The following is a 17,803-nucleotide window of genomic DNA, read 5'->3' as shown; positions in this document are numbered from 1 at the left end:
AAGTATTTTTGAGAGCTTTTGTGTATTTTAGATCCGAGCTTCACTTTTGGAAGCGAGGGGAAATTCAACTTCAACTTCAGTGGGGTGCGCCCCAAGTCTCCCACGAAGTCTCCCAAGTCTCCCAAGTCTCCCAAGTCTCCTGGAGGGGGCGCTGGCCTGTCTGCCGGCGAGGACGGGAGCAGCAGCGAGGTGGAGGACGAAGGAGAGCACATATACTTCCAGGTAGCCGCTCGCTTACTCGCACCACACCTCGTGTTTGGCAGCTGTCACCCAACCTGTAGAACCAGGATCGGATATTTTTCGATGTGGGTTGTGTGTGAGCTCGTTGGACTTGATGTTTAGTGTTGTTTAACTTTTCAAGCTAAATCTTTTCCTTCAGAAACATTTCAGTCAAGAAGCTAAAAAAAAGTCCAGCTTTTTAGAAACTGAACACGAGGGCTGTTGCTGCTCAGAGTACTGAGGTTCCTCCAGCTCTAGAAAATTGTATACCTAAACTGTATTATAAATGTAACGGAAATAGCACAAACATAAGATAAACTACGCTGCATTTCGTCAATTAGCATAACTGCGCGATAATTTCTAACCTTCGATAATGTAACATTGCAGAAAAAAACGTAAATTTTTTTTAATGGTGTCTGTTATACAAACGTATTTTATTGGAAACATGTTGCTGCGGAGGTCCGGGGAGACACCCGTGGGTGGTGACGTTGCAGCCGGTGATACCGCTCCCTGACAAGGTGCCCCTGGTGACGGGGGAGGAGCACGAGACGGCCGTCTTCTGCCACAGGGCCAAGCTGTTCCGCTTCGGCGACGGCGAGTGGAAGGACCGCGGCGTGGGGGACTTCAAGGTGCTCCGGCACAACGCCTCCGGGAAGGTCAGGTGAGGCCGAGGACATGGAACGCAGGGTGTAAAAAAGTTAACAAGCGGGTGATGTTTAGTGTAAATAGTGCAGTGCCTGAAGAAAAGAACAAAACTGTCACGTTGGCCAGCCTGCCTGGAAATTGAGGACTTTTCGGTTTTAACAGGTGGTCCACCTGTCGCCCGGAAGTGACGTTTTTTCTACAGTCAGTTGTTTGGTTGTTGTTACCTCATGTTAGTAAAAAACGTGTCTTGTTGTTGCAGTGCAATCCAAGTAAAAGAGTGCAATCATTGGTGGTGTTTGGAATAATGCGTGCCATATTGTGGGTGAACAAACAGGTGTGCTGCGGTATCTCGGGGAGTACACACACGCATCGGATCTGATTGGCAGGTTGGTGATGCGGAGGGATCAGGTTCTGAAGTTGTGCCTGAACCACTACCTCACCCCGGAGCTGAAGTTCAGTGTGAAGGACGAGAAGTCGTGGATGTGGTGCGCCCCGGACTTCTCGGAGGGGCACCTGACCAACGAGCAGTTCGCCGTCCGCTTCAAGACCAAAGAGATTGCGCAAGAGTTCAGAGAGGTCGTCCGCAAGACTCAGGTGAGCAGTGGACGTTGTTCCGTCTGTTCGGGGGGGGGAGATTTTTCCATAGTAGTGGTTGTGTCGAAATATAATTTTTGCGACATTTGAAGGGGAAAAAAATACAATCCTCTAGAGTGGTGATATTTCTATGTTTTCTGATTACTTATTAATACCTTACAGATGGTTTTTCTCAAAACGGATGCAAGTAATAATTGTTATTATTATTAACATTATCTGAATATGGTTTGTTCATTGCGGCTAATGAGAACGTTGTGGGATGGACTGTGGACACCTGTAGTACTATGATAGCCCGACAAGACTGCGTGCACGTGAGGGGTGACTGGTGTGTGTGTGTGATTGCAGGCTGCTGCCGGGGACGAAGCCAGGGCCTCGGAGCCGGCCGAGCCAGAGGAGGCCGCGGGGAACGGTATGTGTGACTGGTGTACTGATGCCTGTGCTTTGAGTTGCCCTCGCGTTGCTTGCGCGGTGGTGGATGTGCTCGGTGCGCTGGAGCTGCTGCTGTCCCGGGACGCCTGGTGTGTCCCGGAGGGCGCTCGTCCCGGGACCTGCTCCACGCTCCCCTTCCTCTACCCGTACTGCAGCTGCCTGCTGCTCCGCTGGCTCTGCCGCTCCCTCGGCACGGCGCGCCTCGGGCGCCGTCGCTACGACCTCGCCGCCTCGGTGCGCGCGCTGCGCGGCCTGTTCGCTTCGCGCACGCGCCTCGCCGAGCAGCGCTTGTTGGTTTACCTGGTCTGCAGGTCTGGCCGTGCACGCGAGTCTTCACATAAATATATTCACAGCAAGCCACCTTTTTAATTACATTTACATTCTTTATATAAAAAAAGGGATTTTTATCATTTTATGATAGTGACTAAAAATTTTGGATAGGTAACATTTCTAGTTCTCTCTCCCCCCCCCCCCCCCCCCCCCCCCCTTCTCATCAAATTTAAGAAAATTGTGTGTTCCTTCGCTTTAGAAAATTATAAAAATTGAAGGGAAAAAAATTTCTTTGCAGTTGTGTAATTATGTTGTTATAAATTAATACATTGTTTACCATGAATAATTACATTCAGACACGAGTGGCTTCTGTGATGAGATGTATTCCAGTTATTACAACAGTTATTTGGAGATTTGACGAATGGCCAATGTCGGCACAAGCGTGAAATTACGGATTCATGTGAAGTGCTGGTGCACACAGCAATGTTTATTTAGTCTGGACGTTATGAGCACAGGTGCAGGACTGACAGGCTGCTCATGTTATTCATGAGTACTCTCAAGTTATTTCAATAGTTCCTTCTCTGGATATAGTTATTATTATGTAAACTTGTATCTTCAAGCAAACCACGATATGTCTGTAAGAGAGACGTTTGCAAGGCTGTGTAGTGATGCTCAGGCGTGTGTCCACGTCTTCGTAGGAAGGCTCTCTAATCTTTGGAATATAATTACTCAGTCGAGTAAGTACTATAATTCATTACAACCTGTAAGAGGCACCCATATGTTGTATGACAATGAAGCATCTTGGACAGTGGTTTTATAAAGTCATTTTCAATCAAGTTAAATATTTATTGTGTAATTCATACCATAATGAGATTTATTGGTATTAAGTTCCTAATTATTGTGCAATTCACAAATGTGCTTTGAAATTGAAAATTATTTTTGTAGTATAAGTTTTAAAAATATATATTTTTTCAATTACTTGTTTGGTTGTGAACCATCGCTTGTTGCAATAAATTTATGATGTTTAATCTACACCAATACAAACTCCACATTTCATTTATAATATTTAAGTATTAAAAAAATATTAATACTTTAAGAAAACAGTTAATATGAGCCACTTGTTTTTCGTATAAATTGCTTGAGAATCACTTATTCTTTTAGTAAATTGGGGTTAAATTACTAGCCTTGATAAAAAAAATTGTTAATTTCATACTTTTTTCTAGTGGTGCACCGATATGACTTTACCGATTACCGATTCGATTACCGATTATGAGAGCAATAATCGGCAGATCCCGATTCAGTTACCGATTATAATGAACAAATTTTTTCAAGTGTAATAATGCACACAAAAATTTTTATTTTCATGTGAATTTAATAACAATATTAGGTAAATTTGAGGATACAGTTATAACAACAGTATAACAATATATAAAATACACTATTAAGTCATTGCAAAGTGTAAATTAAATTAACTTATGTTTATATTTGTTATTGTAAACAACTTGAACTACAGTATAATAATTGTAATTTACAATGGGTAAGTTTTTGTTGCGGAAAACTAGCATTATTATAGACTATCACGTAAGGTTGCATTGAGAAATTACCGTTTAACAATGCAAACATGTTGCTTTATTTTGTTCACTTGAGTTTATAGAAAAATGTTTCCACGCTTCACTTTTTGTCTCCCTACTCGCCATCTCACTATAATTATATAAAAATGACTCAAAACCAATTCTAGCACATGTGATTTTATTTATGTTGACTGAATACATAAAATTATAAATACTTTTTAACTTTTCACGTCACATACAAATAACACAACGGATAATGTTACCAAAGAGACCCATAACGAGTTTGTAAAACGCAGTGATAAACTCTAGAAGGTATCGGGACCACGATTTTGAACCGCTACTACGACTCGAAAAGATCGATTGTCAGAATCGACTGCAGCTACTTGTGGTATTTTGATTGCGTGACATCTATTTTATGTCTCTGGCTATATGTAATGTACAAGGCCACTAAACAAAAGACGAAACGTAAATAAACGTGTAGGAAAAATGTATTTTTTATTGTTCGAGACAATGAGCTTTATTAAACTTAACGAAATATCTGTAATCATGATATGACGGAGTTAGATGAATTTTGTAATATTTACAAATATTACCGTATTTCGTCCTAAAATGTGCAACAAAATATTACAAGGTAAAAACCTACTTAATTACGCCGGGGCGTAGATAATCGGCAAAGTAATCGTTACGATAATCACCGATTACGATTAATCGGAAAGTACCCATAATCGCCGATTACGATTCATCAGTATCCGCATCGGTGCACCACTACTTTTTTCCAACTTGCCTCTCTCTCTCATGCTTTTTATACTGTGTCCTTATCTCTTCCATGCTTCTTCATCTTACTGATCTGGTCCTAATTTGAACAAACTGTGTGGGTAATTATTTTCCTGGAGTCTAGGTGTTTACAGTAAGCAAGTTGTTCTAGTGATGTTTTTAGTTTGCTTTTAAACTATTATTATTAATATTAATTCATAAGTTAATTCTTTAAAAAAAAAATTTTTTGTCCATTATATATTAGTTTTATTTTAATTAACAAAAATGTGCATGTTTAATTTTATTTACCTCTGTATAAACCAAAATAGAGGCCAACTCTTACTTTTGGATGTTCCCTCCACCGAAAAATGATACTTTTATTTTTCTACCACATCAGAATCGCTTTCATTGGCTCGTTTTTATAAATCAACTCATTTTTGTACATCCTTGTAATGACTTTATCTTTGTGTACGACAAATTCATGATGTATGCTATGTGGAATATTTGTGAGCAAATGAATAGTTTCTTCAACGTTTTAGTATTCAAGGTTGAATTGAATACAAATTGTGAGCTATTTGCACAGATCTATTTAACATATATCTTTCTAATACACAATATATGTGAATTAAGGTATAGTGTTAAAAATGGCAATACTGTTGGTTAATATTACATTGTTTAATTGCAGACACAGTTCTGTTAGTTACTAATTGTATGTTTATATCTAATGCAAATATTAAGTTACTGTTGAATAAAAAAAAATGAGCCACTACACATACAATTCCAAAAATATTGATATTATTTCATGTAAGTGTATTTTGTAATTATGTACTTCTAATTTTTTACTTTACATTTTTTGAATGTTTTGTCTGTTAATTTGTTTAGTATAGTGCTTCCTTAGCATTTTTTGCTCGTAGTGCTAAGTACATAAAGTAACCAGCCCTTGAGTTTATATACTTCCGCTTAATGTCCACTTCCTTATTCCTACCTGTTAATGTAGTGAATTAATGTATTTTTGTTTCGCTCAAGTTGAGTGTTGGTGCTTCATAACTTGTTTTTTTGAAAATAAATAGCATTGTGGTAAATTTTCGTAGTTGCATGTGCTTTTTTTCCCACCTGTATTTTTCCTTTTTCAATTGTATTGTCCATTTTCGAGTGTGGCTCATGTTTCGCAGGCAATTTTCATTTGAAATGCCCTATGATCTAAGATTGTTTAGTTTGGAATATATTTTAAATTATGAGTGTTTAATATTTGTACACTTTGATAAGCTACTGGGAAAATTTTTCTAATTATTTGGCCTTTACCATTGCAGCACAGTTCAAACCCAATTTATCAACCAGCTGCAAGAAACTAAGTACAGTAAGACCTTGATTAATAGACAAGTTAAGTTTTTGGAAATTGTCCGTTATGTAGAAGTCCATTGATTAGATTATGTTTGCCCATAAATAAAATGATATGCAAAAGTTAATTAATTAGATTACATTTCCTCATAAGGAATAATGATGACGTCCTGGTTTACGTTCCTAGACCGTTCAAAAATTACTAAAATGCAATGTAATAACTATGCAGCCGGCTCGTTACATGCTAGGCGACTGCAAGATGATGAATTGAAGTAAAAAAACTAAAAACGTTAAGGTCTGGGATACAGCAAGAGTAAAGGTTGTAAACGGGTAGGTTTGGTGACCTTGTCTAGAGCGATGTTGTGAGAAAGAACACGAGGAACGGCAGATGTGCACACACCGGTGATGTGGCCAGCCTGGTACTTTACCGACCGCGATCTCGTTTTGCTTTATATTATGATGGACAGTGTTTCATCCGTCGTCTGGCAACTACTCTTAAATATCCTGTCAGTTGTGCAATGATGGCTACTGCTCTGTTTTCCGCGACATGGACGCGCGCCCGGCAAATGTAAACAAAACCCTTCAAATTCAGAGAAGAATATTTTCAACCTCTTCAGTGGATTCACATCCAGCCACAGCACTGTCTTCACACTGGTGTGTGTGAATCACCCTGAGATGAGAAAGCGCATATTTTACTTGCATGCCAATGAAACCTTTCTCTTTCCTTTAACTATTATTATTATCCATACGGCTGTAGAATTAAATGAGCACATGTTTCACTTCTGAATGCAACAAACAATAAGAACCAGATTGTTTATTACGGGTAAAAACATAGTGCCTGTAGAATGAAGGATTAATGGGGGGCTAAAAAACTATTCACTTGTGTACGTCACAGTCGGGCAAGTCTGTGCTTGTCATAATGAGATGCACGGACCTGTGAAAAGGTTTTAATTGCTGTGCCTATCGTAAATACTAGTGCAGCATCCTACCCTTCTTTTTCTAGAGGGGCAGCGGAAAATATAACGCAGACACAGTTTGTCCGTTAAAGAAAAATGTCAGTATGCTGCCTACAGGTTTTTTTTAATACGTTGACGTACTGAAGTAACATTTACTTCCAAGAAAAGAGAAACATTTGTTTTTAATGCACGTAATAAGGCCTTGCATAATTCGGGCACTTCAACTTAAAAATGAAATTTCTTAAAGTTGCAGATGCATGGAGCTCAAAACTTTGTGGTATTTAAAGATATAAGGCACTTAAAATTTAATCATCAATGTTGCCTAAAACTAAAACAGCTTAGTAATTCTGTTTTATTAGGCTTTTTCAATTTTGTACAAGATGGCAGCACACATGCTGATTAAAATGTTGTCCTAACACAAAATACATTATATACAGAACAAATAGTCTTTTTAAAAGAAATCAAACATGCTCTAATCCTAATAGTTTTATATAGGTTGTCTGATAACCATGTAGCTCTGAGCCTTGAATTAATTGTTGCTGTGAAAATGCATGGCCATCTCAAACCTGTGACTAATATTCGACAACTTGCTCTGGTAGTAATGGTTGTTTCGACCCTTTAGCCAGTCTTCTCACCTCCAAGTTGGCATCTCGCCCCGGGTTGTAGGGGCTGATGTCTCGCTGTGCCCCTGTTCTGTCTGAGCGACGACATGTTTTCGACAGAGCGTCTGGCTTGTGTCGGTATCGGGACGTCTGGGGTCGTGTGGACACTTGGCGTGCTGCCAATCTCGTCGGTGTTGGCCGTGGTGAAGCACGCGGTGACGTGCCGGCCAGCGGGGTTGAGGGAGAGGCTGCAGCGTGGTTGGTGCTGTGCGCAGGTGGCGATGGCAGCAAGGTCGTGTCCAGCTTCAGCTTCAAGGTCGTCGATCCCAACTGCTCCGCGGTGGACTGTCAACACGGGGCGAGCGGGACCACAGGCACGGGTGCGTCACTACTTGCTCTTACAAGGGGCTTCGTTGAATTTTTATTGTAGGAAAAGCAGTTTTCCTTGGCAGATGTGTCTTGGATATTAAGTCATTGTGGGATAAAAAAATTCAAAACAAAAAGAAGAAAAAAATTTAACAGAAAGTCTGTGAGAATATATAGTTGTATACATGTATGTGTTAGTGTATAAACTCTGAAAATTGTATTTTTGAGTCCTACTGCTATCCTGAAAAATGCAGTTAAGAATTTTTAATATTTTTAAAATTAACTACCCATTTAATTACCACAATTTACAGCATTTTAAATATAGTTAAACTATTCTAACCTGGATGACTATCAGAATTTCTAACACCGTGTGATGAACGCTCTTAATTATTTAATCTTAATTTTCAACTATGATTTGCTCTGTGTAAAGTTTTTCAAATAGTGGTTGTTTGTGTTATTGACCACATGTGTGTTTCCAGGCCCTGTCGGATCACTCTTCGGGAACATCGGCACGGCTGCTGGGCCGACGCCTCCTGATGACGGTGAGGGTTTCATCAGGCTCTCTGCAGTCTCTCTGTGGCCAGATCTGTTGTGGGTTCGGTTTAAGTTCTATATACAAAACAGGTGTTCTGCAATAAATGCAGTCGTAATTTAAGCGTTACATTGCAATTCCTTTTGCCTTTGCTAGTAATTTGTGTAACTGTGAATGTATTTGCAGACTTGCTGCGTTAGCATGGTGGCACAGCTACACGGTTGTTGAAGAAATGTATTTTTAAAAAATTTGTGCATCCGGTTTCAGGAAATTGGATGTAATTACTGCTAATTATAACAAGGGGGTGGGAAAAAAACGCTGAGGACTCTGATTTTTTTAATTTCAAGCCGTGGGGATACTGTGTTTGCACAAGCGTGAGACCGTAGACGCGGGGAGTTTCCACCGGTGTGCTGTGCTGTGCAGACGAGGTGCAGGTCGTGGGGGAAGTGCAGGCGACGGTCGAGGAGCAGCGGGAGGCCCGGCGCCTCATGCTGCCGCCCAACTTCTACCTGTACCGCCGCCAGCCGTCCTGCCCCGGCTGCCGCGGCTGCGAGCGCGACCCCGACCACGAGGCGAGCTGCCCTTGAGTACCTCATCGTCATTGTCATTTCATTCATTGCGTAATTTTAAATATTTTTTCTCCCCCTTTTCTATTTTACAGAAATTTTTATACATGTTGGAATTTTTTGGTATCGAATTTGATATTTCCTTCTAAATATCATGGATAGAGACCTGGAAATTTCGCGGATTCCTCTGGCCTCAGGATAGAATTCAAAGTTATAGGTGTGCTCGACCCATGTTTACTTTCCCATTGGTTGATTTCTTAGCGAGAACATTTTTATCCTTGTTATTTGGCACTACCTGATTCGCTTACTTCTCTCCTAGCTGGGCATCATTGGCTCACGGTCGTAGAGGGGCGTGTCCAGATAACTGCGGTCCAATCATGAACACAGTGCGACAGTGTGGAGGTTTGCGTTCTAGCTTGCGACTAAATGAATGCGCGAAATTTCCAGGTCTCTAATCATGGATGGTGTTAGCGATTTTGAGATTTTAAGGGAAGGAGAATTGGCCACCTTAAATTTCAAAACTATTATTAGGCATATAGGCATACATCAATCCCTTATTAATTTTGTGCATGTCACCAGTTCTTGGTACTCGAAAACACTAAACCTACAGCTACTGTTTTTTTTAGTGCTACACCTTCGATAAAAGAGCCATTTTGCTGGGACATTACTTTGCTAGGTCATTTATTTCTCCCAATCATTAAACATTTTGTTTTTTATACTCGCTGATATTTTTTATTCATGGTAGCAGCTGTTTAAAAGCATGAATTGATTTTATGTTAATTTAAAAATTAACATTTAAATGATCTTTTATCTTCTTTTTAGGAGACTTCAGACAAGCAGCCCAAAGACTTGAGCGATGGCATTGTTCGCACTTCGGCTGCATCCAAGTCTAGCGGCACCGTTTCGACCACCGTTACGGCTTCCAGCGCGCCATCTACGACGTTCACGTCTGTGTTCGGCACGACCACTTCCTCCCACTCCATCTTCAGCGGAGCGCAGACCGGGGTCGCAGTCGCGGAACGTCAGACCGAACCCGCAGCCCAGCCCGCCTCGCTGTTCGGGAACATCAGCACCTTCATGTTCGGTGGCAACGCCAAGCCCCAGGCCTCCGCAGCTCCCGTGTTCGGGGCCGTCGCGCAGCCGGCCCCCACCACCACCACCAGCCTCGTCTTCGGTGGGTCGTCCGGCTCCGCCGCCTCGACCTTCACCTTCTCCACCTCCCCCCTGCTCGCCCCGGCCCCCGCGAGCGTCTTCGGCGGGGCGGCGGCCAGCGGGAAGCCCTCGGACCGGCCGGCGACCCTCCCCACGTTCAGCATTCCCGTCCTGAGCCAGAGCAAGGCCCAGGAGCCGACTGGCGAGGCCGCAGGCTGCAACGGGACGGGCGGAGTGCCGTTCTGCTCCGACAGCGGCCTGACCTTCGCCTCCCTGGCCAAGGCGCAGACCGACAGCTTTGCAGCAGGTAACCTGGCTCAGTGGCGTTTCAAGCAGAACGTTTAGAGACAGTCGTTAATGTAATGTAGGACAATGAGGATGTGCATTAGCTTTTTGGAGGATAAATAAGACATGTGTTTTATATGCTGTGGCCCAGTAAGTTTTAAAGTGTTTATGTTGTTATAACTCGCTCTGAGCACTCTGGCAAGCGGCTTCGAGGCTCGCCCTGAGTCAAACACGAGGTGTCAGCAATTTCAACACCACCAGCGAAACAGCAACGCTTGTCCCCGAAGGCCTCCTATCACCATGTCTTAGAATAGTCAAGAATTGAGGTCATCTTATAGTTGAATCATAACAAATTGCTGTGGACTGTAATTAATGTTATTTCTATTGAATTAAGTCGGATTTAATTATTTCTCATTTTAACTTGGTTGTATATACGTTCTAGGTGTTATCCCGCCCACAACTGTTTATGGTAGAGACTTTGTTACCATGTCACATTTTGAGAAAAATTACAGTTAGATCTAATAATAGAATCCCACTTGAAGAAAAAAAATTTCATGCATAATTGCTTACAACATTTAGCACAGGACATTTCATACATACATTTTTTACCCTTTGAATGATATTTTCCTGTTGAGTCTAAATTTAAAAATACTCGTGGTTTTTATTATTATTATTATATTTATTTAATATTGTGTCTGTTGACTATTTTAGTTTGTTTTGTATTTTAGTTTGCACAGTACCTGTTCATTTTTTGAACATCTCGCACTATCTAAAAGCCAAAATATGGAATATCTATGTATTTACAGTCCAAAACATTCAGTCATAAACAGGGCAATGCTGTGCGTGCAGGGGCCAAGCAGCAGAACTTCCCGTGGGAAGGAGCCGGTGCGAAGGTGTTTGGAGGGGCTCCCGGCTCGAAGAAGACCGACGCAGGCGAAGGGAGCGGCGAGGAGGAAGAGGGGGGCGACGTGGACGCACAGCACGACCCCCAGTTCGAGCCGATCATCGCGCTGCCCGACACGATCGAAGTGCGCACGGGCGAAGAGGAGGAGGAGAGAGGTGAGCTCCGGCGAGCACAGGGTACATTTACATTAATAAACACTCCATCAATGCAAAGTGTTTTCGGAGTCCCTAGGAATTACTTAGATGTTATAGTGCAATTTATTTTTTATTTTTTTACAATAGTGTGGTTACAATGTAACAAATTTTTTTTTTTGTTTCAAAGATAAACAAGAAAAAACACACCTCATTTGGTTCTGAATAAAATTGTGTGCAAGTTTTGCATGTTATGTGTGTATTAACTGGAAGGAAAGAAAAAAAACTTAAATTTATTTGAATTTGATTCAGAATTAATATACAAATTGTGATTCAATTTTGCAATAATTTGGTAAATGCAAGCCTCGTTATTGCAAATTACCAAATTATGGTCCCTAAATGGTCCCAAATTATGGTTGAGGTTTCACTGAATGTGTTGTCTTTTCCAAATATTTATGTCTATGTAATTACTCCATATAGCTATTACAGTTGACTAACTGTGCCTTGAACCGGCTCGGATAAAACAAACTAGTTGTGGAATAATTGAGCACTGCTGTGTTGCCAGCATCTTGCATTACTGTGCTGTGTTTGCAATGTTGTGGAGTGTGTTGTGTTGCGTGCAGTGTTCTGCCAGCGGGCCAAGCTGTTCAGATTCGAGAAAGACGACAAGGAGTGGAAAGAGCGTGGCGTGGGCGAGTTGAAGATACTGCGTCACCCGACGAACAACACCTTCAGGCTGCTCATGCGTCGCGAGCAGGTGATTCACTTGTGAAGAGATGATAGTGTGGCAGTCGCTTCCACTGAGAATATAATATTTTTAAAAATATAACTCTTTGTTTAATGCAGCTCTGTCTATTCGCGTAAGACCCACCATCGCATAGTGTCCACAACTTTGCTTGTAGAGTCTTAAAGAGGAGTTCAAAAGGCCATGCAATGTCCACGCTGAACTTGCACAGCTTGTACAAGCGGCAGGAAGGGCACAGCCTATCTTCATTGTTTGTCTCTGCTGTTCGCATGATGTTGGGTGCAGCTAGTTACTAGATGTGACAAAGTAACGTGGTTGTGGCAAGTGAAAACTAGGAGTGTGCTGTCTATGCATTTCGTTAACACATGTGTCATTGAGAAAAAACTCCTAATTCAGCACTCAATCCCAGCATCATCTTCCTCCTACTATCCTACCCCTCCTACTCCATCTCCTACCACTACTCAACCAACCCCTCCTCCTACTCCCCCTACTCCTATCCCTCCTCCTTCTACCCCTCATCCTCCTAGCCCTACTCCTCCAACCCCTCCTCCTACTCTTCCAACCTCTCCTACTACTACAACCCCTCTTCATACTACTATACTTTTACAAAAAAAAAAAATTGGTAACTGTATTTTTTATGTTAAAATCTAGTGGTTATAAGTTGAAAGAGGCAGGTAATCTTCATGAACTGCAAAATACCATGAATTAAGGCTAAATTCATTTAATTTTGTAATGGCAAAATCAAAATAAAAAACCTTATATGCAAAATGGTGATGAAATTAACTCGTATTTACTGTAAACTAGAGTTATTCACTTTGTAGTCACTTGCAAAGGCCATTTACCCATTCGGCGATATTTCACACACACATTTACAAATGCGACGTTCCGCTAGAATCTGGCACTTTTTATTTATATTTGTTTACTTTGCTTTTGTATTGTGAGTTGCAACCTCTGTAGTGTCATAGATAAGTGATGTAAATAAGGTACAACTGTTGAACATGGTTATAGATCTATCATAGCTAGAGCCAAGATTTTATGGTGTTATGAAAAAGGACTTTTCGTCATTAAGAATTGTGGATTTCGTCTTTATCGTCATAAAAAATTAAAACACATGTAATAACATGTACACACCTAGCAGAGCTGCCTTGATCAAATGCTTCAATAATTCGTGGTTAGAGACTTAAAATATGCACATTAAACAATACTATGTTGAGAGTACATAAAAAATTAACAACTAAAATATTCAGTATTCTTATGCAGGTAAGTACTGTTCCTGAGTTCAGGAGAGAGTCTAAATAAATTAAAATAGAAACTACAGTTAAACTTTTGTTCTGTAAATGCAATATAATTAAGCTCAGGAAAAAGCCACCATTGTCAGCAGTTCAGCATTCTCTGGTTTTAGAGATATTCTTCTGTCACTTACAACTACAGAATACTTAGAAAAAGATCTTTCTGAGTCCACATTCGTTGCAGGTATCCATATTAACTTTAAAGCAGCAGCTGCAAATTCAGGATAATCCGCTTTCATTTTACATAGTATGTCCACCATGTCTATGTAGATCACATGCGGTTTCTTCTGCTCTTGGGAAACCAGGTTTTGGAGTGTTATGTAGCCTGTCGCTACAGAGGTCTTCTGCACCTTGCAAAGGAAAGGTAGGTTCCCAATATGTTTCTGGAATTCTTTTTCCTCCACACGAATGTTTCCTACATTTTGAGGATTCATTAGAGCGCTGATTCCCAGAAATAGTTGACGAGATGGATCAGTGTTCACCAGATCAATCAGTTTTATAAGACTGAGTTTAGCTGTGTTCTTGAACTGCTCTTTAAGGGCTGCAGAGTTGACAGTTTTCATTTCAGCCAAAATGTCTTCAACATTTTCAGGAAATATTCCCTTAGCCAAGACATCAAGAGTAGTTTGCAGTTTACTCAATTTTGTGCACAACTGATGAGCAGTAGGATACTTTGTTCCTTCAAGAAAATTAATTAGCTCTACAAAGGTGTTACAGTTTTGAGCCACAAATGTAAGAGTGGCCTCAAGACATTGTAACTCTTCCTTCTGGAGTCCCTTGATATATTTAACACCAGAGTTATCTTCGCTAAGCTGCTCAAAGAATTCCACAATGTCGTGCAGATGGAGTGCGAGGTATGATACAGATTCAAACCATGTGTTCCAACGTGTAACAACTGGCATGGGGAATAACTTGACCAGAGCCTCGTTTTCTCCATGTTTCTGGAGAAGAAATTGAAGATATGCATGCCTCCTCTTTCTGGTGTTAAGAAAGGCCATTTTTACCTTACAAACGAAGGGGTTCAGTTCTTCCAAGTTGTTTTGACAGATCTGCCCAACAATGTTTACTTTATGGGCCCAACATTGTATGTAGTACATGTGGTCACCAAATACACCTTCAAGGGTACCAGCAGATTTTGTCATGTACCGGGCACTATCTGTAACATACGCAATTATGTTTTCTTCCTTGACTTCATATTTGGAGCATACATCAATCACTGCCTGAGAACAACAAACAGCATTTGCTGCATCAAGGACACAAGAAGCCCCTAAGATAACATATTGTTCAGCACCTGGTTTCAGAATTTTAAACAAGATGTTGAAAACACAATTATTACTCTTGTCAGTGGTTTCATCTGTGAGTATGACCACATCTTGCCCCAAGAGCTGCTGCTTGATTTCCACTTCTTTTTTCTCTCTAAGTAGGGGAATGTACTTTTTCCTCATCCAATCCGCTGTTGGAAGATCACCAGCACCACTTACATGCTTCTGCATCCATGCAGTCAGCTTGCTGTTGTCAAGTTTCTCAAGAGGAATACCTGCAGCTACAAAGGCTTCAACAGTTTCGAGAACAAAATCTTCCTTTTGTTTTTTTGCGCATATTTGCGCCACTCCTGCTTCTGGGATAGAAAGCTGTCGTTTCAAAGTGCGTGGGAATCGTTTAGCTTTTACATGTTTGTCTCTAATTATGTGCTTGTTTACCGTGTCCTTACGTTCATGCTCCAAACGGCAATTACAATATTTACAGAAAAGTATTTTTCCGTCACTGACATATAATCCCTCATTCTTAAACTCGTCAGCACGTGATGCCGCAGTAGCTTTATTTTTCGGCATGATTAAGAAATTTAGCTTTCATTTATGCACGTCATTTGTAAACAAAGCCCGTAGGTACCAAAAACTAGTATTTACTGAAGTTGTAGCAAAAAAATAAACCGCGGGAAGCCTACTTTTTACAGGCGAGAGAGCCATATACTCAACCCGAAGTAAAAGGTTAGGTTATGTCAGGTCAGTGAAATAAATGTTTTTATTTATTTTCCGGGAGGGTAGGGTAGGTAAGCGTTATTTAAAATATTTAATGACCGTAAAATAAATAAATCATTGCAATATGGTGCTTTTTCAGTAGCGATCGGAAAACTTCGATTATGTTACGATTTTTGCACACTCGCCTGTGAAGTGTGAAATGAAAATGAAGGCTTCACGGTAAACTGCTTATTCAACAAGCACACAAAATTGCGTTACAGTGAAATTTCATTAAATATCAAGTGATCATTAAATATCAATGTTCGCTTTTATTTTATTTTCATACGTATTTATTTAATGAATGCAGTTTTTTTTCACGTGTATTTTTCAAAGGATACAGCAAACAAGGCGCTGAGATTTTTCACGTTGTTGTGTTTGTTAACTTGATAATTTTAGTTTACGATCGTCAGTTGTTATTATTGCGTGATCTCTAGTGGCTATTTAGATGCGTTTAAAAACCCTAACCTAACTCCGATAACTATCTTTTTTTTGTTCGTGAAATGTGATATCTTGTAATTTTTTAAGATGAATAATTAACGCATTAAATAACCACCACACTGCAGTTGGATGACGACCATTTCTTCTACAAACAGATACGGAATTTTTGTCAATCAACCAATAATCGGTAATTAACGATTTAAATCAATATTGAGGTGTTTATTTGTGGTTAGAAAACATTTCGCATTTTTCGCGGTTTGGGATGAATTTCGCGTGAAAATTCGCGATTTCGCATAAAACCATATAATCTTGGCTCTAATCATAGCTTATGATTTAAACTTCTTTTTTTTTTTTAAATTAACGTATCATTTTATCTATAGCATACTTTTGTGTTTTTGTTGATGCTGTCTCTGGTAGACAATTTTTTCGATGCCAGCAAATGATGCTAAACTAGGTAACAATATTTTCTCACACTTTTAACATTAAAAATAATTAGTCCTTATTTTCAGTTGTGGACATAATTCGTTCCACTACCATTTCGTGACAGCATTAAATAACTTTGATTATTTGTTACATATTTTCAAATGGTAAAGAAACTGCTTGAAGTGCAGTGCTTTCTTTCAAAATAGTTTAAGGCCAACTATATATTTGGTTATATATACTACCACTATAAAATCGGAAAACCAGAAAAAGGTAATTTCCGAGCCAATGTTTTGGGGAAGATGCGTTGCTGGGTTTTTTTTTTTCCACCTCGAAAGAAATAAGGATTTTGCTCAGATTTAGTATTTAGCATTTGATGGTTATTTTGAAATGTGTACAGGTGTACAAAGTGGTGTGCAATCATCTGATAACTGCGGATATTGAGCTGAAGCCCATGAACTACTCTGAGAAGGCCCTGTGTTGGGGTGCACTCAACTATGCAGATGAAGCAGAACCTCAGCTCGAGAATTTGGCTGCCCGCTTCAAGTCCAACGAGATAGGGCAGGAGTTCAAAAAGAAATTTGAAGAGTGCAGAGCTGAAGTCAACAAATTGCGGTTATCTAAAAGTAAGTTGATTATTTTCATATTTACTGTGAGTTGTGCGTCCGCTGATTTATTGACATTTGGAGAGGTTGCGAAAGCTCCTGGGTATTGTATTCACCTGCAGGAGGACTGCCCCTGCTGTGTGGGTCGCACCTATCATTTTGGACTTAAATATCTTATCTTTTTTCACTGTAAGGGTGGCTTTCCAACATGAGTAGCACAGTATACTTGTCTTCAGTACAATTCCATACAGTCAAGTAAAGTCTGTGTACCGTGTCTCAGCTTATTGTCACGTTAGAAGTACAATAATGGTGTTGCCCCCCCCCCCCCCCCCCCCCCCCCCGTAATGGTTTTTATTTTTATATATATATATATATATATCCTCTTTTCCGTCACTACTAAACAATAATGCTATTTTTTCCACTAGTTTTTCTCCCTCGTGTCTATTGTATTTTTCCTTCCTCCTGTGTGTTAGCTAGGAAAGGCAGCAAGCTACTCTTCCTTGTCAGACCCTTCGTTAAAAACTAGCAGGGGCAGGTTTATAGTCAGCGAGAATCTTGTGCAGGAGCTGGAGAATCATTAGTAATAGTTGCGCGTCAGACCACCTATGACGGCTGCAGTTGAAAGTGTAGGTGACGTCACATAAAACAATAGTTGTGATTGTGTATGGTGAAAGTGTATGGCATCTACAGCGATGAGTAAAGTTACCTTATAAGTTATATTCATTTAAAACCAACACAGGCACATTCATGCCCATATTAAACCACACAATGCAATATTAGAATTTTATTATTTATCCAAAGTGAAAAGTCGCTTAAGGGTTGCACATGCACGGATAAACATGATATTTATACAATAGAACCGTGTTATATTTTTTTTCAAGGGGCCATAAGGAAAAAAACCTTATAGGCAGGAAATATTGATTCAGCACTTGTCATTGTTTGAACGGTTTACCAATTTAATGATAAAACCACTGT

General features: G+C 40.2%; 1 protein-coding gene across 2 annotated transcripts in view; it reads left to right on the top strand.

Annotated features, from left to right (window-relative positions):
* LOC134537403 (E3 SUMO-protein ligase RanBP2) overlaps window positions 1-17,803 on the top strand; it is a 55,673-nt gene that overhangs the window by 31,501 nt on the left and 6,369 nt on the right. For both annotated transcript variants that reach the window (XM_063377782.1, XM_063377781.1), the window contains exons 20-30: window positions 32-222; window positions 714-880; window positions 1,251-1,458; window positions 1,804-1,867; window positions 7,653-7,757; window positions 8,223-8,285; window positions 8,699-8,847; window positions 9,664-10,300; window positions 11,128-11,337; window positions 11,937-12,070; window positions 16,624-16,849. In XM_063377782.1, the coding sequence (XP_063233852.1) occupies window positions 32-222; window positions 714-880; window positions 1,251-1,458; window positions 1,804-1,867; window positions 7,653-7,757; window positions 8,223-8,285; window positions 8,699-8,847; window positions 9,664-10,300; window positions 11,128-11,337; window positions 11,937-12,070; window positions 16,624-16,849 (2,154 nt within the window). The remainder of the gene's footprint in view (window positions 1-31; window positions 223-713; window positions 881-1,250; window positions 1,459-1,803; window positions 1,868-7,652; window positions 7,758-8,222; window positions 8,286-8,698; window positions 8,848-9,663; window positions 10,301-11,127; window positions 11,338-11,936; window positions 12,071-16,623; window positions 16,850-17,803) is intronic.

Source organism: Bacillus rossius, chromosome 12 (genome assembly GCF_032445375.1).
Source record: "Bacillus rossius redtenbacheri isolate Brsri chromosome 12, Brsri_v3, whole genome shotgun sequence".
In the NCBI taxonomy this organism is placed as follows: domain Eukaryota; kingdom Metazoa; phylum Arthropoda; class Insecta; order Phasmatodea; family Bacillidae; genus Bacillus; species Bacillus rossius.
The sequence above is the reverse complement of the archived record's forward strand: the minus strand, read 5'-3'. Positions and strand labels throughout refer to the sequence as shown.